Here is a 16,027-nt window from a genome sequence, read left to right on the forward strand (position 1 = left end):
ACTACACGCAAGTGCTGAATTAATACTCACACAGGTCAGTTTATTAGACGAATTAAACTTGAGTTAACGCAGAGCTGTTTCACTTGCTCTAACAGTTACACTATCCCACTAAACAGCATTTGAGTGTGTTGAATGTTAGTTAGGTTGTGTGTTGGCTGTATGAGACTAGCAGTGGGCTAGATCAACATTAGAATAACATACAGATCATATGCTAACATTTCATCATGTTGAACTAAATAACATTGATTAGTTTTATGTACATTTGCTCACCTGTCTAATAAAGTACATGCAACACATCGTGTCTCTGTCAAGTCGAAGTTAGTCGCGGACGTGGAGCACTCGGGATCTCGAAAGATGTTGATCTTCGTTTTAGTCCTCCTTTTGCCTCAAAGTCTGCTTGCCATGGTCCATAATGTTTAAACAAAACAACAAAAGCGTTAGCGTCTTGCTAGGCATAACGGCAATAACCCGGTTGTCCATGTCTGTCGCCATGGTTACTAACGCAGTGCGAGCGCAAACCTGGCGGAAACCGAGGGTAATTTTACTGCAAAAATCCTGCATATTGTACCTTTAGGGGAAAACTTAAGGTGCTTTATGCAACCGGGCACTGAGCACTTCCTTCCTTCACTGGTAATAGAAGATAAGGTTTTGCCAGTGACACTTTTGATATATGTATTGCTAAGTTATTTTTTATATAACGTAACTATATTAAAAGACAAAGTCATTAGTGAAGATTATGCAACAGTATTTAGAATATAATACAGAGTAGAACATGCAATGGAAATTAGTTTGTTTACAGTTCAAATGTATCATTCTCATTCTATAATTCACCCTTCCTCCATAACATATCTTTGTCACACAATTGTTTGATCACAACATTTGAGTGATCATTGCAAATAAATAAATATAAAATATATATATATATATATATAATGTGTATTCTGTATACAGTACCAGTCAATAGTTTGTACTAGGGCTGCAACAACTAATCGATAAAATCGATTATAATCGATTATGAAAATCGTTGTCAACGAATGTCATTATCGATTAGTTGGTCTGCTTACGTCACGGGGAGCGTTTACTGGTACGCACACACACGCAAGGTCTCTCTCCCTCAGGCGCTCTGCCGAGCGCGCGCGCTACACGGTTTGGAGCAGTCTCTTCTGTCTCGCATGCGCGCTCTTGCTTGCGCGCTCTAGATTTTCGAGCATTAGTTTGAACTAATTCGCGGGCATCAGGGAGCCGCAATCAATATGCGGGAGACTCCCGGGACTTCCGGGATGTCTGTATTTTGTCTCGAGCATCAGGTTGTGCAATCAGTTCGCTCGCAACGTAAGTGATGGATTAAAATAGCGCTACCGCAGAAATAGGTTAAATTAAAACGGTGTTTACAAAGTGAAGCATTAAATACAAAGGCAGTTAATAACAGCAGCAGTAAAATATTGTTTTTTAGTCACTGTACTCAGTGGTTTTCAGCGAATGCTTGTGCACTAATGCATAATTTCTCCTGTCCTTTACTCAAGCCTGTTAGCTTGCTGGGTAACGTTACCTCCATTCCGTTCTCTTTTTATAGCATTTGTCTACTAAGTTTTAATTGTTTTTCAAACGCGATCTACTGCGGCTCTACGTTCACACAATTGTTTTCAGTCTTTCTATATTTATTTAATCAATTTATCCTTATATTATATTCTTTTATATATTATATATAATATATATTATATTCTTTATCCTTATATTCCTTATATATAATTAATTTTAAATAAAAATTAAATGAATTATATATTTTAGATGTTTTTAGTTTGTTTTTAGTTCAGATATTCACATCTGAACAACATGTCTGTGTAAATTTGTTTTAACAAAAATTGTGTTAAAACATAATATGTTGGATATCATTTTTTTAACAATAATCATGTTTGTCAACTTGCCATCAGCAATTATCATTAAAAACAATGCAAATATTGATATTAGTAAAACTCAATGTGTGGCTTTTGCACTTTTTAAAGTACACTTTTACACATAAATACCCTGATTTACGGTTTTATTTAGTTATAATAAAATAAAAAATCTAATTTAATTTCTATCCGATTAATCGATTAATCGAAAAAATAATCGTCCGATTAATCGATTATCAAAATAATCGTTAGTTGCAGCCCTAGTTTGTACTCACAAATGCGTTTGTACAAACGGATAGCATGTTGTGAGTAAAAGTGTAAAAACTCAGCGTATAAGCTACTTGTCTTACAGTCCTGAGAAGTATATATAAAGAAAGCTTGAAATGTCTACTTTTAAACAAAACGATTAAAAACTAAAAGAAATCATCTATTCTCTGCTTACATACGCTAATTCGTTTGAAGTGTGCATTTCTCTCAATAGGCGCGTTCACTACTGCGTCAACTTTATCTTTGCAGCCAACACTGACGTTGAAAACACTAGTTCATTAAACAATTAAAATGTTTCATGCATAATCATTACTTTTGCCGGTTCTTTGTGGACGATGACAAAAAAAAGTTGTAGGCTACTGTATCACATGCCGTTTGAACTGAGGCGCTACAGCGATCGCATTTAAAAGCGCCACAACGTTATTTATTGTGTGAATCTCGTAAAAATATTAAAAGAATCTGACAGCTGAGAATTTTTTCCATATCAAAAGTAACCTTCTCTGTGTTGTCTGTCGGTGTCAGTGTCTTCTTTGTCTGTGATTTTCTCTGCATGAGAAAATGGATGTGTGGCGTGAGTTTGTGTGAAAACAGGCAAAACCGTGTGTCACACGGCGAAAGCGTGAGAGTTGGCAGCTCTGATGTATGCACTGAGACAAAAATGCATTTGCCCACCTATCTAAATGTAGGGGAGACGGTGAATAACCCCTATTTCAAAAAATGGTGAAGTGTTCCTTTAAAACAGCTGAACATACTTCAGTATTCAGTTGCCTTTTTTTCTGTCCTTGTGTCAATCCCAAACACACTCGCACCAGTGTGAGAAACAGGTGAGCCTCAGTCAACATCAAACAACAGGGCCTTCCCTTTCATTAGGCCATCAACAGCAGAATGTTCTCACACCTGTCAGCCCTCCCAGAGAGGGTTAATGAAGACTAACAGGGTTTCATGGACAGATGCATAGAATCATCCAGACTAATTACCAGTACATGCTAGTTGTTATTTGTCAGGTGGCCAATATTCTGTCTTCACTCTGAATTTTTTTGCACATGATCCGATTACCATTGGTTCAATTAAGATGGTCATTACAACTACTGCCCCTCACAGACCTATATGTGTGCTGCTGGTCCTCTGGGGCAGTCTAGAGGACAGTGCACTTTCCCTGCTCCTGCTGGCCAGTGGGAGCACATTAGGAATTTAGTGTAGTTTCATTGCGGCATCCAGTCTGACTGTGTTGTGCTGTCAGAATATTAACCAGCCCTCCCACTTCTTCCCTTCTCTTCTTCACCCCCCCCGTCCTCCCACCGGCCATGTGCTGAAAGGGCCTCTGGAGTGTTTTGATGGCACGTGGCCAGCCCCGGACTAATGTGAAGAATTTCTCCTTTTCTTTCCCTTTTCTCATTTGATCAATGCTCTCTCCGCTGTCCGCGAGGGAATACGGTGCTCGGCGCAGAGCAAAGGAAGAGTATTCGACCCAGTGCAAAGCAGCTTGTAATTAATACGAAGAAATTATGATTTAAGAGGAATAAGACGTTGAAGGGGTTCCACACGTGGTCATGACACGTTCTGCTAATCACAAGCCAAGTATTAAAGTGTTTTTTGCTCAAGAAAGATTTCCCAATATGCTTTATTCTCTATGAAAAGGAGTTGCACAAATGTATGAATGTTCATCCTGATCATTTTCAGTGTTTGAATAGTGAAATGTTATGATAGAGGTTGACTCTTTTTGGACTTTTTTTTTTAAATCTTTTTTTTCACAAAAGCAAACAATAATCATATTGTTTGCTTTTGTTTCTTCAATATCTAGACATAAACTATTGTAGCCAGTAGATTTTTTCCTTTTTTTTTTTTCCTTTACACTTCTCTAAATGAATAAGGATATAACGAATTTATTTGTTGGTCTATTGTTTGGTCCGGGAAATGAGCGCTTACTATTTTACTGATTAAGAAGTTAAAGGAACCACATGCCACCGTTTTTTTGAAATAGAGGTTATTCACCATCTCCCCTGCATTTAGATAGTTGGGCAAATGCATTTTTGTCCCAGTGAATGCATTGTATTAGTCGCTAGTTTAGCTTAGCATAATGAATGGAATCCTTTGTTGCCGGATAGCATATCGTGAGTAAAAGTTATAAAAAAAGAATTACTGATTGTGGCCTGCATATTCACAACGAGTACAAATAGTAATGCAGATTAAGACTGTGATTTCCTAGGCAGATATTGACTTGGGACTATATTGGGGTGAAGCACAGGCGAAGCACTGCTACTTGGGTGCAGAGATATCACGCAACACCTGAAATCCCCCAGCTTCCGTCAACATACCAGCGTGAATATTAGCTGGCTATTTTTCCTACAGTAGTAGCATAGTAACATAGTGAATGGCGATGAACATGGCAGATCTTGTGAGAGACGAAGAGGGTGACTTCTCAGACGGTCAAGATCCAGAACCATACCTCTACGAACCAGTTTTCAGAAGAGGAGCTGCATGCTTTGGAAATAGAACGACAGGAGGAGGAGGTTGCGATCGCTCAACAGCCTGAGGACGTGAGGATGAGAGTTGGGGGATTTCAGGTGTTGCGTTATATCCCTGCGCCCAAGTAGCAGGGCTTTGCCTGTGCTTCACCCCAATATAGTCCCAAGTCAATATCTGCCAATATAATAGCCTAGTCTTAATCTGCATTGCTATTTGTACTCGTTGTGTCGTCACGACATTCTATCCGGCAACAAAGGATTCCATTCATTATGTTAAGCTAAGCTAGCAGTGGTGCTGCCAGACTAAGACACTTCATGCACTGAGCCAAAAATGCTTTTGCCCACCTATCTAAATGTAGGGGAGACGGTGAATAACCCCATATTCAAAAACCGGTGGAGTGTTCCTTTAACGTTTGTTGAGTCTGATGAATGTGTTTCTGTCTTGAAGGGGCCATATTTCTATTTCCAGCCACATGTAAGAATAAAACCCTTTAAGAAGCGAGTGAGATAGTATAATTTTAAAGTCAATTAATATCTAAATCAATTACACACTCCATAGGGTCTCATAACAAATTGCAAATGTGAATGTGTTCAACTGAGGATTTTTTCCTTTCAGATGGCTTGAAAATGCTCAGGCTGCAGTCTTGCTGAAAACCCCCCAAGCGGACTCTTTGGCTGACTTGAGAGTCTGGGCTGACTTTAAGAGCCGTGCAGTGCACAGCGTGATTAACTACAGCTTGCCCGTTAAAGCCATAGAGTTGTTGAATGACTGGATACACTTTTTTTCTCTTCAAATTCAACCTACAAAGAACACTTTATATAACGGCTAAACCTTGATGGTGAAGTACACTTCAAAATCCCTTTTTTATGAAGATCAAATTCCACATATTACTGAATATTCATCAAAAGGAGGATGAATGGATCAGTTTCATCTTTAATGTAAATGACAAAGATAAGTCTTCATGCTGACCTTTTGTATTTTATATACTCTCATCCCTAGAGATGGATGATTGACGGTATAATGAACTTATAGCATTAAACCGAGGGAGGTCGTATGGTCTTGAGTGAATGCAGTTTGCAGTGGTTGTGAGCACAGGGCCAGGCTGGGGTCACATGGCCGTGATTGGCTTCTGCTTCGTGATTAAGGTCCTGCAGCCAGTTGGGATTTAATTAAGACAGCTGCTGCCAGATCAGTTAGCATTATTGTCAAATGTGCCTTGAATCGCACTCTATCTTGTCTTATATGGTCTTTGTTGCACATGAGGGTATTTGTCCATTGTCTATTTGAGACACTTAGCTGTGCTCAGGACACGTCAACTAGTTTTAAACTGTCTATATTCTACACTTTTAGAGCATTTTATTTTTCACACTGAAATCACTTATAAGGTTTCCTGCACCAGAGTTGACTGTTTCCCATCCTCATGTGAAGAATCAGTGGTTAAATTAACCTTTACCACAATACCACAGCAATATAAATGAGTAGTGTATCACTGAAAAACATCCTGCTAGAGTCGTCCTTGCGTTGGAGGTTCGAGTTGAATAAATAGTTCTACCAGTGTTTCATCATCGGACTCGCGCTCACATTGATATGGTAAAATCGACGTCATTGTTCGTTACTGTGTTTAGTTTACAGCGTAGGAGGCCTCAGGACAACCAGAGCTGACATTTTTATGGCATTGGGCGTTTTTGTTTTCGACACGCGCGCTGTACACGGTAGACCAATCACAACAGACTGAGCTGTCTGGCCAATCAGAGCAGAGTAGCTCACGGAAAGGACGGATTTAGAGAGATTGATTCATCTGACGAGTCGTTTGAGAATCATTGAAAATGTGGGGATGTGCAAATGTATATTATGAGAAAATTAAACAGTTTTTTTTACCTTTGATGCATGTAAACCTGTTGTAGGAGAATCCAAAACACTAAATCCAAAACTTTAAAATAGAAGATTGAAATGCTTTGATTTATTAAAGGGCCCCTATAATGCTGTCTATTCAGCTACAGGTAGTTTGATGCCTATAGGGATTTCCTGGAATTACGTGCGTGTCTACTGTTGCGGCTGGGCATATTTTGCGTGCCTGTGTGAGCGCCCTCTGGTGTTCAGATTGAGCAGCATTTACTGCTGATCAGCTGTGCTGCACTGACAAGCTGCGCAAAAAATAATCGCAGCCTTTGCCAAATCGGGTGCGGTTTCATTTCGATTAATCGCGCAGCCCTAGTAAAGATTTTACATTGTTATTTTCTGTTTTTTTCCAACTTTTTATTTATCATAGAATCCTGAAAAAATATTGAGCAGAACTGTTCAACTTGGTTCAACATCAATAATAAGAAATGTTTCTTGAGCACCAAATCAGCATATTAGAATGATTTCTAAAGGATCATATAATATTGTTCCTGAGTTTTTAAACCGAGATAAAATATTAAAATGGAAAACGGCTATTTTCATTTATATCATAATATTTTACGCTTTTACTATTTTTACTGTATTTTTGAAAAAACAAATGTAGCTTTGGTGAGTATTAGAGACCTCTTTCAAAAACATTTTAAAAAATCGCATCAGTCTTAAACTTTTAAATGGTAGTGTATGTATAAATGATCTCTGTTAGGATTGGCTAACCACAACAATCTGGCATGGTTCACATTGTCTTTCATCATTAATGAGTGAAGTTTACCTATCATGGAGGTTTTTCTTTTAAGTTTGTGGTTTTCTTCATGGTTGGAGTGTACTGTCCTGCTTTGGTGCTCAGTATCAGTTTGGTGCCCCCATGACTGATAGCCTTAAGAAGTGGAAAGTATGCAGTGATTTTTCTTTTAATGGTCGTCTTTGGAGTAGCCTCAGCTTACACTGATGAGCTCAACAATCCAGATCACTTAAAGTTTCAGCTTTGAGTGGAATGTGGAGACCCGCACGCATCCAGATCTCTGACTCTGGAGTTATTCTCCGTGAGTGAAAAATGGAGAGCAGGGAGGTTACGGCAGCTTAAAGGGGAGCATGACTCATCATCACACTCTGATTGCCATGTTTGGTACCGGAGCGGCTCTCTCTCACCTCCATGTGGACTTGATTACCTCAGTGAGAGCGGGAGAGAAAGACTTGAACACATCTCTGGACTCGGAGGGGTATTAATGAAAACATTATTTCAGTTTGCTTCAGAGTTTATTTTTGGGGAGATGACCGCTCTGCTTTTGTTTTTGTTGTAACTTGCACGTATATTTTTTATTTAGTTATTATTATTATTACTATTATTATTTGTTTTTATAGATTTTGGGGAATCCAAAAAAAAAAGTTATGTTCTGGCTCATCATCAAAATTACATATCATGCAATCTGCTGCTTAGTCTCATTATATTGTTATTTTTATTTATTTACACAAGTCAATTCAAGTCAAGTCACCTTTATTTATATAGCGCTTTTTACAATAGAGATTGTTTCAGAGCAGCTTTACAGAGATAACAGGAAAATAATGTTGTAATAGTATTGTTAAATACAAAATGAAATGTCCCCAACTAAGCAAGCCGAAAGCCAATGGCGAAGAAAGGCGAAAAGGCAAACAAGTCGTGTTTAAAATGATTTTGGAATAGATTGTTTGTTTCTCCTAAAAGCTTAAACCATCAGTTGATGTTTACTGGTTAGCGACCACTCATGTACACAATTTAGTTATATAATAATAGTGACGTTTTTCTGTGTCATATATGTAGTCTTTATGCTGGACGATGTGTTAAAGAAGGATAGATGATCATGACCTTGTAGATATAAGTGTGGATTCCTGTGTATCTATCTATGTTTCCTACGAGGAAATGTAATTCTGGAGATTCTTTTTATGTTCAGTCCCAAAGAACTGACTATCCACAATCAATGCAATACATCAGTTTTGTGATCAAAAACAGTCAATATGCTAATGTGTACTTGGTCAATGAATATTGTGTCCTGAGTTAATTTGACAAGTATGTCCTCTAAGGCCAACCCAATAGCAGGGCTGTCGCCAGAACATATAGAATCGTTTTCATTTTTTTTATGATCTGAGAACCAGACCTTCACTAAAACAATAACAACCTGTTATTATAATAACTGAAGTAGACCAAGTTCTATAACAAAACAGCGCCACAACTACCACAGGTAGTCCAGCCTACAACTACACCAAAACCCATTTGCATTATGCCTATTATACACTTCATAAACTTGATTCACAAAAGCTCTTCAATACCACCAATAACACAATAATAATAAAAAAACAATACATACCAAATAGCGATAACAAATACGTCTGGGGCTAGTGTACCAAAGAATTTGAGTACTTATTGTGGGTCTCCAAGTGATAGTCATTTATAAATATTATGTTTCAAGTTCCAGTTCTCTGCACATTGAATATCTTATTTACATAATTGTTTGTTATAATAAGATTTGTGAGTGTGCAGACCTTAGAATTCACTCGCTGCTCAATATGCTGGAGTTTTTGTTCGGTGCTAACTTATACACCTCTGATTGGTCGTTGCACTCAAAAATCAACTGATATGTTTGTGATTGGCTACATTGCTCAATGCTGCAAAAAAACATGTTGAAAATAGAAACCTTTGATGTTCTCCAAAGCGCATACGCACAGGATCATTTGCCTGATGTTTTGCCAATATGCTATTATTACAGAGTAAACTGAACCTAGACCAGCTGCTATGGCCAGCTTTTCCCTCTAAAAGCAATCAGAAGCAGCAGCAGTTAGTGGTTTGAGTGAGAAAATAATTTTCTTGTCTCAAAGTCCATGGCCTAAGTTTCGTTATGGAATACACGAATGGCCAAATCCACAATTTTTTTTAATGTTTTAATTTATTATTTTTTGCCCTCAGTAGTAAGTTTGCTGAATGACCATATGATTAGGAGAGCAATGACCCCCATACACCAACAATAGCCTCTTGGTCCTTGTCAGGGTGTTATTTGTAATAATCATAGGCTCATAATGGCAGAACTTGACTCATTAATATAGAATTGAATTGATTCTCTACCACAGGAACTTTCACAATTTTGAGTAATTGAGTTTTTTTCACATAGTGTGAAGCTATGCCAATTTTAACATTGTTTTGTGATGAATAAGTAAAAAAAAAAAAAAATTGACAATGTATTTGTTTATACTGTATTTAGTTTATTGAATACTCCAAAAATAGACAGTGCCACATTATGTAAATGAAGCAAATTTTTCTTGTTGCATTTTCAGCAAGAATAGATGGATGATACTGTTACTCTGATGTAAAATTACGTATTCCATGCATGATATGATTTTGTCATACCTCCTACACCTACCATCAATTATTGACCCAGCTGTTAGACCTCATCTTTGTCCATGACTTTTCTCTCCTCTGTCTGAAAATTTTCTACATGATATTAAAAGATTTAGGGATTATGGTCTCAGCATCACTGAAGCGCTAGATACAGCTTGTGCCTGTTGAAATCTGCTGGTAAGCTGAGTGACAGAGCACCGAGGGTGACCTGGGTTGTTTTAGTTGACCCAGTCAGGAGCCGAGGCTTTCAGCAGCCTAGACGAAATGTGTTTTTTGTTTCCTGTGCTTTGTAAGGGTGACCTTTTTTGCTTGATTTCAACCTTGGTTGCATTAGGTATCATGAACTAACTTTTTACAGCATAAATTTATCTTGGTTCATTTTAAAATAACATTTGTTCATTGTTAAAGGGAAAGTCTCCCTAAAATGAAAATGATCACTTACTACTCACCATCATATTGTTCCAAAACTAACTCTTTAATTCATGTTAGTTCATAATTAGCTTACATAAATTTATAAAACTTAAAATGTTAATAATGTACGCTGTAAAAGTATTGTGGATTATTTCATGATACCTAATGCGTTAACTGATGTTACCGAATTAAACCTCACTTGTAAAGCGTTATTCTAATGCAATAGGCAAATAGCTCTGATGTAAGTTTGTGGACATGGAGAATATTTTCCTTTTTGAATATTTAACTGATTCCATGTAACAGCAGATCTCTGTGCTTCGATATAGAAAGGAAAGTGCATCTGAAAGCAGTGTCTAGTGGCTACTTTGCTTGTTTAGAGATCAGAATGCTGATGGCCAGAGGCTGATGTAGTATTTCCTGAGAAACTGGGTGTAGAGCTGTATAGTCAGCGCTTTGTCAACTAGACACAAGTTTGGCAGCTGCTACAAGAAGGCCACTGCCCAAAGTGTGTTTCTGCTCAGCAGATCAAAATTACCCTTGATTTGTTTTCTGTCATACTGAATTGTTCATGTCCAGAAATAGAGATTGGGTTTTACTGGCGCTGCTTTGAAAAAAAACTGTTGTCACCTGCGATTGGTTGATTGTCACATTATTTTGGGCATTGGTTGCACTTGGTGAGACATTTTTGGCAACATTTCGTGATCTCAAAGACAAAACTGCATTTTACAGTGTGCTTTACCTTCCCGTTGTTGTAGCAACACCCTGTCGCTAGCAAACACTCCTTGCCACAGATGTTTTTATTTGAGAATGCAGATCAAATCCTTCCAGACTACATGCTTTAATTATTGTATTGCTCCTCAGTTCCTCAATAACAACATGCAGGTCCTCGCTGTGGTTGCTATATGGGATTTCACCCATGCTTTACTTGCTATGTGAAACACCACAAAAACTCTCAACTGTTCCAAACCAGAGGTGGAGAAAATGATTTTGGCTGTCCTTCTGAATGTTGCGACCAAGTTCCAGATAGTCTGAGAACAGCAAAAGTTTTGTTCTCTTTTCCTTCCAATCCCCTCCAAGTCTATCGGTCCCATCTCTTCAGATGGACGGACAAGGCCAAGTCACCATAGAGACAAGTTCAACAAATGGCCAGGATTGAAAGGTTAGCTTGGAGAAAGATACAGGGTTGTCTGCATTTTAAGGGATCTATTTAATAGTGGCCTTCTGTTTGGATCCCAGCTCATTCAGATTTGCAGTTTGGTTTCGGTGGCCTGTGCGTTCTCTTTCGAGGATAGGATTTCACCGCAGAAATCCTCACCATGGTAACTTTAGAAAAGCCTCCACGGACTGAAGGACTAACTCCTTGTCTGCCAGTTACATCACTACGACATGTACTGAAGTCGCTTGCTTGAGTGGAAATAGACCTTAAGGGCTGAGTTCAGAGTGTTTAGCCTCTTGTTCCTTGCCACTTGGAACATTTGAAAGCAGAAGTAAATACTGTGCGCTAAAGAATGCCGTTTAAATTCCAAATTAATTCCTGAATGTGAATTGCGATTAGCAAAATGCATAATTGCAATTTGAATGTATGTTTATGATGAATTACAAGTAATTTAGATTTTCATTCAAATTAATAATTCATACAATTTAAAAAAAGCTGGGTTGTTTCAACCGATGTTTGGGTCAAATATGGACAAACCCAACCATTGGTTTAAATTTTGAAACGGTTGGGTTTGTCAATATTTGACCCAAACACTGTTTGAAACAACCCAGTTTTATTTTTGCATGTGGGTAATTCATAATGATTCAAAATAATTTTAGAAATGTATAAAACTTAAACAAACTAAGAAATTAACCAGAAAAGGGATTGAAAAGAAAAAAAGAGTTGAATGTGGGCTTGACAAAGCTTGGTTTAAAAGATTTTTACATTTTTAAAGAAAGAATGAATGAATGAAAGAACATTTATTTCCCAGAATGCATTACTTGCAGTTTCTTTGTATTACAATAGACCTTAGTCAGTGTAGCGCCATATTTAATTTTTTACAGGAATGAAAACAAGGCTGTGAGGGATAGAAATAGTGTTCAATTGATTGTACTGTTGTTTGACAACATGCTACTTGTTCAGCTGATGAAACGTCTTTCCCCCAAAAAACTTTCATTAGACGAAAACTTATTATTGAAAGTTTTGGGTTGTGAAATTTGACAAAATGGACTCTAAACATTCCTCTTTCTGTCATTCCAGTTCAACTTTCTGTGAAGTGTGGACATTTCAGTTCAGATTCCAAATAATATTTGAGAGGGAGCCAATTGACCGTTCGCAAAGTCCCGCCCCCTTTAGTTACTGTTGCTATGTCCAACAAGCCATGCCACACCATGTTCTCACGCAGTGAAAAATATATCGTGGAGCAGAGAGGACGCTGACAGACAGGACAGACCAGGTTACTTTTGATATTAATCAAAGTCTCAACTTTCAAATTTGGTCATTTAAAAAAAAAGATATTTAAACAATAAATACAGTTTTGTGGCTCTTTAATGCGTCTGACAGATCGCTGTAGAGCCTCAGTTAAAGCGGCCCGTGGACCGATAATCTCTTCCTTCTAGTTCATTTATAGCATCAAATAAACATGAATGAACATAAGAAGTAATGTTGTTTCAACCGTGGAGAGACGTCAGCACAGTTTTTCAAATCCACCGACATTAATCTACTAATTCTCCTGACTGCTTTGTCAGACAAAAATGGCGGATTCGGCGTATGGCGGACTATGATTGGTCAGATCACCTGTCAATCAAACTCCCTGCGAAGGGTGAATTGTAAACATTGGGCAGGAGCATGTTGATGTGAAATACGAATCCTGAAAGTTGACCAAGACCTATTAAAGTTGAATTCATCGTAATACTGCATTTATTTCAAAGCCTGTGGTGTGTAGCCCTCTTGTGACCTTCTTGGAAACATTGCTTTTTAACTACCAGTCATCATTCATGCTTGTTAGACTTCTATCATCCCATCTGGGTTTGATTTGAATGGACAGTAAATTAACTGTCACTGCTCCACTGCCCCAGTTGGGAAACGAATGAGAGACGTAGGGGCGAAAGAGGAAAAAAAAAAGTCAGTGAGCTCATGACACCCTTCAGTCAGCAGGTTTATTTTGGGGAGAGGGGACATTCTTGAGGAGACTGCCCAGCCGGCCCGATTTAACCTCGAGGGAGGGGTCCTAACGGCAAAGCTTGTCCCGGCTTCGTCTCGGAGTCCCACAGACCCGTCAGGAGGCCGACAGCTTCGAGGACACCTCGGGCTCAGAGGAATCTGGAAACTTTAGAGAAGAACAGTAGTAGGCAGACTCCTTGCGGGTGGAGGACTGGAACACGCAGCGATGACACGTGACGTGTAAGTCTCCTAGAAAGTGGTCAGTTGAGGCCTGTGAGGTCTAGTGGACATGTAGAGGATGTATTGTAAATGAATTCAGGATATTTTTGTATCGTGAACATGTGGAAAAGTAATCATACTTGATACCTTTCCTGATAGCTAATCTTGGTGTTCTCTGGTGTCCGAGTAAAAATAGAGACTATAAACCGTATACCCTTTGGCTTGTGCTGATTATGTTTTAACTTGAAGTAAAAGTGGATGGGGGTTATCGCAACATAAAGTGAATATTAAACTCAATCACCTTATGTTAAATTTAGGATGAACGCAGTGACCAACTGAATTATTTTGAGCTAAGAGAAGGGCGCAAAGCACCAAAATAGAGAGCGCTTATCAAAGTTTAACATGGTTAGAGTAGCTTGTACAGTAAATACAGTATAATACTTGATCAATACATTTTTAAATATTTTTAATATTAATATGATATCAAAAGTTAATGTTAAGTAACAAATACTATATATACTGAACCTGTTTTTAGCTTCTGAAGTGTGTCATTTTGATAATGTTTGTTGTTGCATTTTAAATTATAAAGTGTAATTTCACTTTATTATAATTTTTTCCCTTAAGCAGTGATGCAGTTTTGTTTTGAAATATTATTCATGTTTTTCCCAATGAAAGCCGTGTTGGTGTATCCAGGCAAGTTCTATTTTTGTAGAAATGAATATAAACCTTTCTCACTAGATATTGTGAGTAATTTGTTAGTCCTCATGTATCATGAATCAGTGGATTCTAATAGTCATTGTGGTTTGCTTTCTCCCCACAAAGCCAGCTGGGTTTTGATGTTTTTGCTGAACTATACTCCTGTGTTAAACAATAAATTAGCAACTCACCAGTATGTGCATATATCTTTAGCAGATGGGGAATGATGTGGCTTTTTTTCTTCTTCTCAGTTTCTATGTAAATTAGCCTAGCAGTGTAGTCAGGGACCGTTTTCATGTATACAGTACAAAACCGTTTATTCAGAATCACAATAATGTGTGATTTTGTTGCTTTTTTTTCTTGTCACTTTTGCCTTTTTATCATTAGGGATACTAAGAGACTATTTTCTGTAAAGCTGCTTTGAAGCAATGTGCGTTGTGAAAAGCACTGTACAAATATACCTGACTTGTTTCAATATATTTGACAGTCACCTCTGTCAAAGTGGTTTCTGTAAGACAAGTCTCACAGGTCTGATATTTACAAGTGTTTACAATTCCCCTGATGGTTTTGGTGTGCACTGTAGGTGCACCTGCAGAATTAAGTTGATTTATGAGTATTTTTCCACTGTTGTGTTAGTTTATACTTTTTTGATTCCCTTGTTTTACCTACAGATGAGCACCATGTGTGTCCATTTATATAATCAGTTAAAAGTACTGACTTATCATTTATTGATTTCAGAATTTGTAGTGGTTTGTGCGTGAGAAATATATATACGCACACATTTATTTTTCATACTTCCTGTATTTGCAAGTGGATGGGAAATCCTGCAATTATTTTTTTAACATTTCTTTTATCTGTGTGTTTGAATGTTGACATGATGAGTGCTATTCAGGGAGATTCTTTCTTGGCTTTGTGATATTATATAATGGGATTCAGCTCATGTATGCAAATGAGGGTCTAAATATAAAATCTGTTGGTTTATAATGCACTCTGTCATGACGCAGCAGGCGTCTGGCGTACAGTCATAGTTTGCTGAGCTGATTGAAATGATTGCTGAATAAGTCACCTGGAATCGCCGTATGTGTTTGTTTGGGATATTGACGCTCTGTATGGGTCTTTGTGTCTATGCTGCAGTAGATCATTAGCATTGCCTTGCTTGTCCTGCTTCGTCTAATCCAGTCTCCTTCTTCCTCTCGGCATAGCTGGCGTCCCGGTGAAATCATCTGTAGGCTAATGCTTCCTCAATTAACATCTCAACATGTAACCTGTCATTATTATTATCATAAGGTTGTAGATGTCATGAATCTTTACTCAAGGTGAAACTTGTATTTGAGGAAGAACAGGTGAATATATATACAGTGCCGCATTACTTCCCTCCATTTGTTATTCTGAGGATGATGTGTGGTACTGATCTGGGGATTTTTCTGTCTGTCTGCTTCCGAGAGTGCAGGGAACACAAGAGCCCTGTGGCCTTCTGCTGTTCTTTTTGCACATTTGAAGGGCACAGTCATCTTTTTGAAGTGAAATTTTAAATTATCAGTAGAATCAAGAACTGGTTCTTATTCAGGACTAGTTCAACTTATAAATTTTTTTTTTTTTTTTTAAGAATGTGAGCTAAAATCGAAAGCAGATTTGTTAAAACCCCTTAATTATTATCATCTTTAGTGAAATTAG

At 37.8% G+C, this 16,027-nt stretch overlaps 1 protein-coding gene across 8 annotated transcripts in view; it reads left to right on the forward strand.

Moving 5' to 3' along the window:
- The window catches only part of enah (ENAH actin regulator), a 106,726-nt gene that overhangs the window by 13,600 nt on the left and 77,099 nt on the right, over window positions 1-16,027 (forward strand). The window contains exon 1 of one of the 8 annotated variants that reach the window (XM_077220180.1): window positions 13,361-13,678. The exons of 4 other annotated variants lie outside the window; for them this stretch is intronic. In XM_077220180.1, coding sequence (XP_077076295.1) covers window positions 13,665-13,678 — 14 coding nt within the window. In that variant the 5' untranslated portion in view covers window positions 13,361-13,664. Of the gene's footprint in view, window positions 1-13,360; window positions 13,679-16,027 lie in introns of those variants that run through there. 3 more of the 8 variants (XM_077220182.1, XM_077220188.1, XM_077220190.1) reach the window with 3 other exon arrangements.

Source organism: Siphateles boraxobius, unplaced genomic scaffold (genome assembly GCF_051911475.1).
Source record: "Siphateles boraxobius isolate OS27281-9 unplaced genomic scaffold, OSU_SipBor_1 8, whole genome shotgun sequence".
In the NCBI taxonomy this organism is placed as follows: Eukaryota; Metazoa; Chordata; class Actinopteri; order Cypriniformes; family Leuciscidae; genus Siphateles; species Siphateles boraxobius.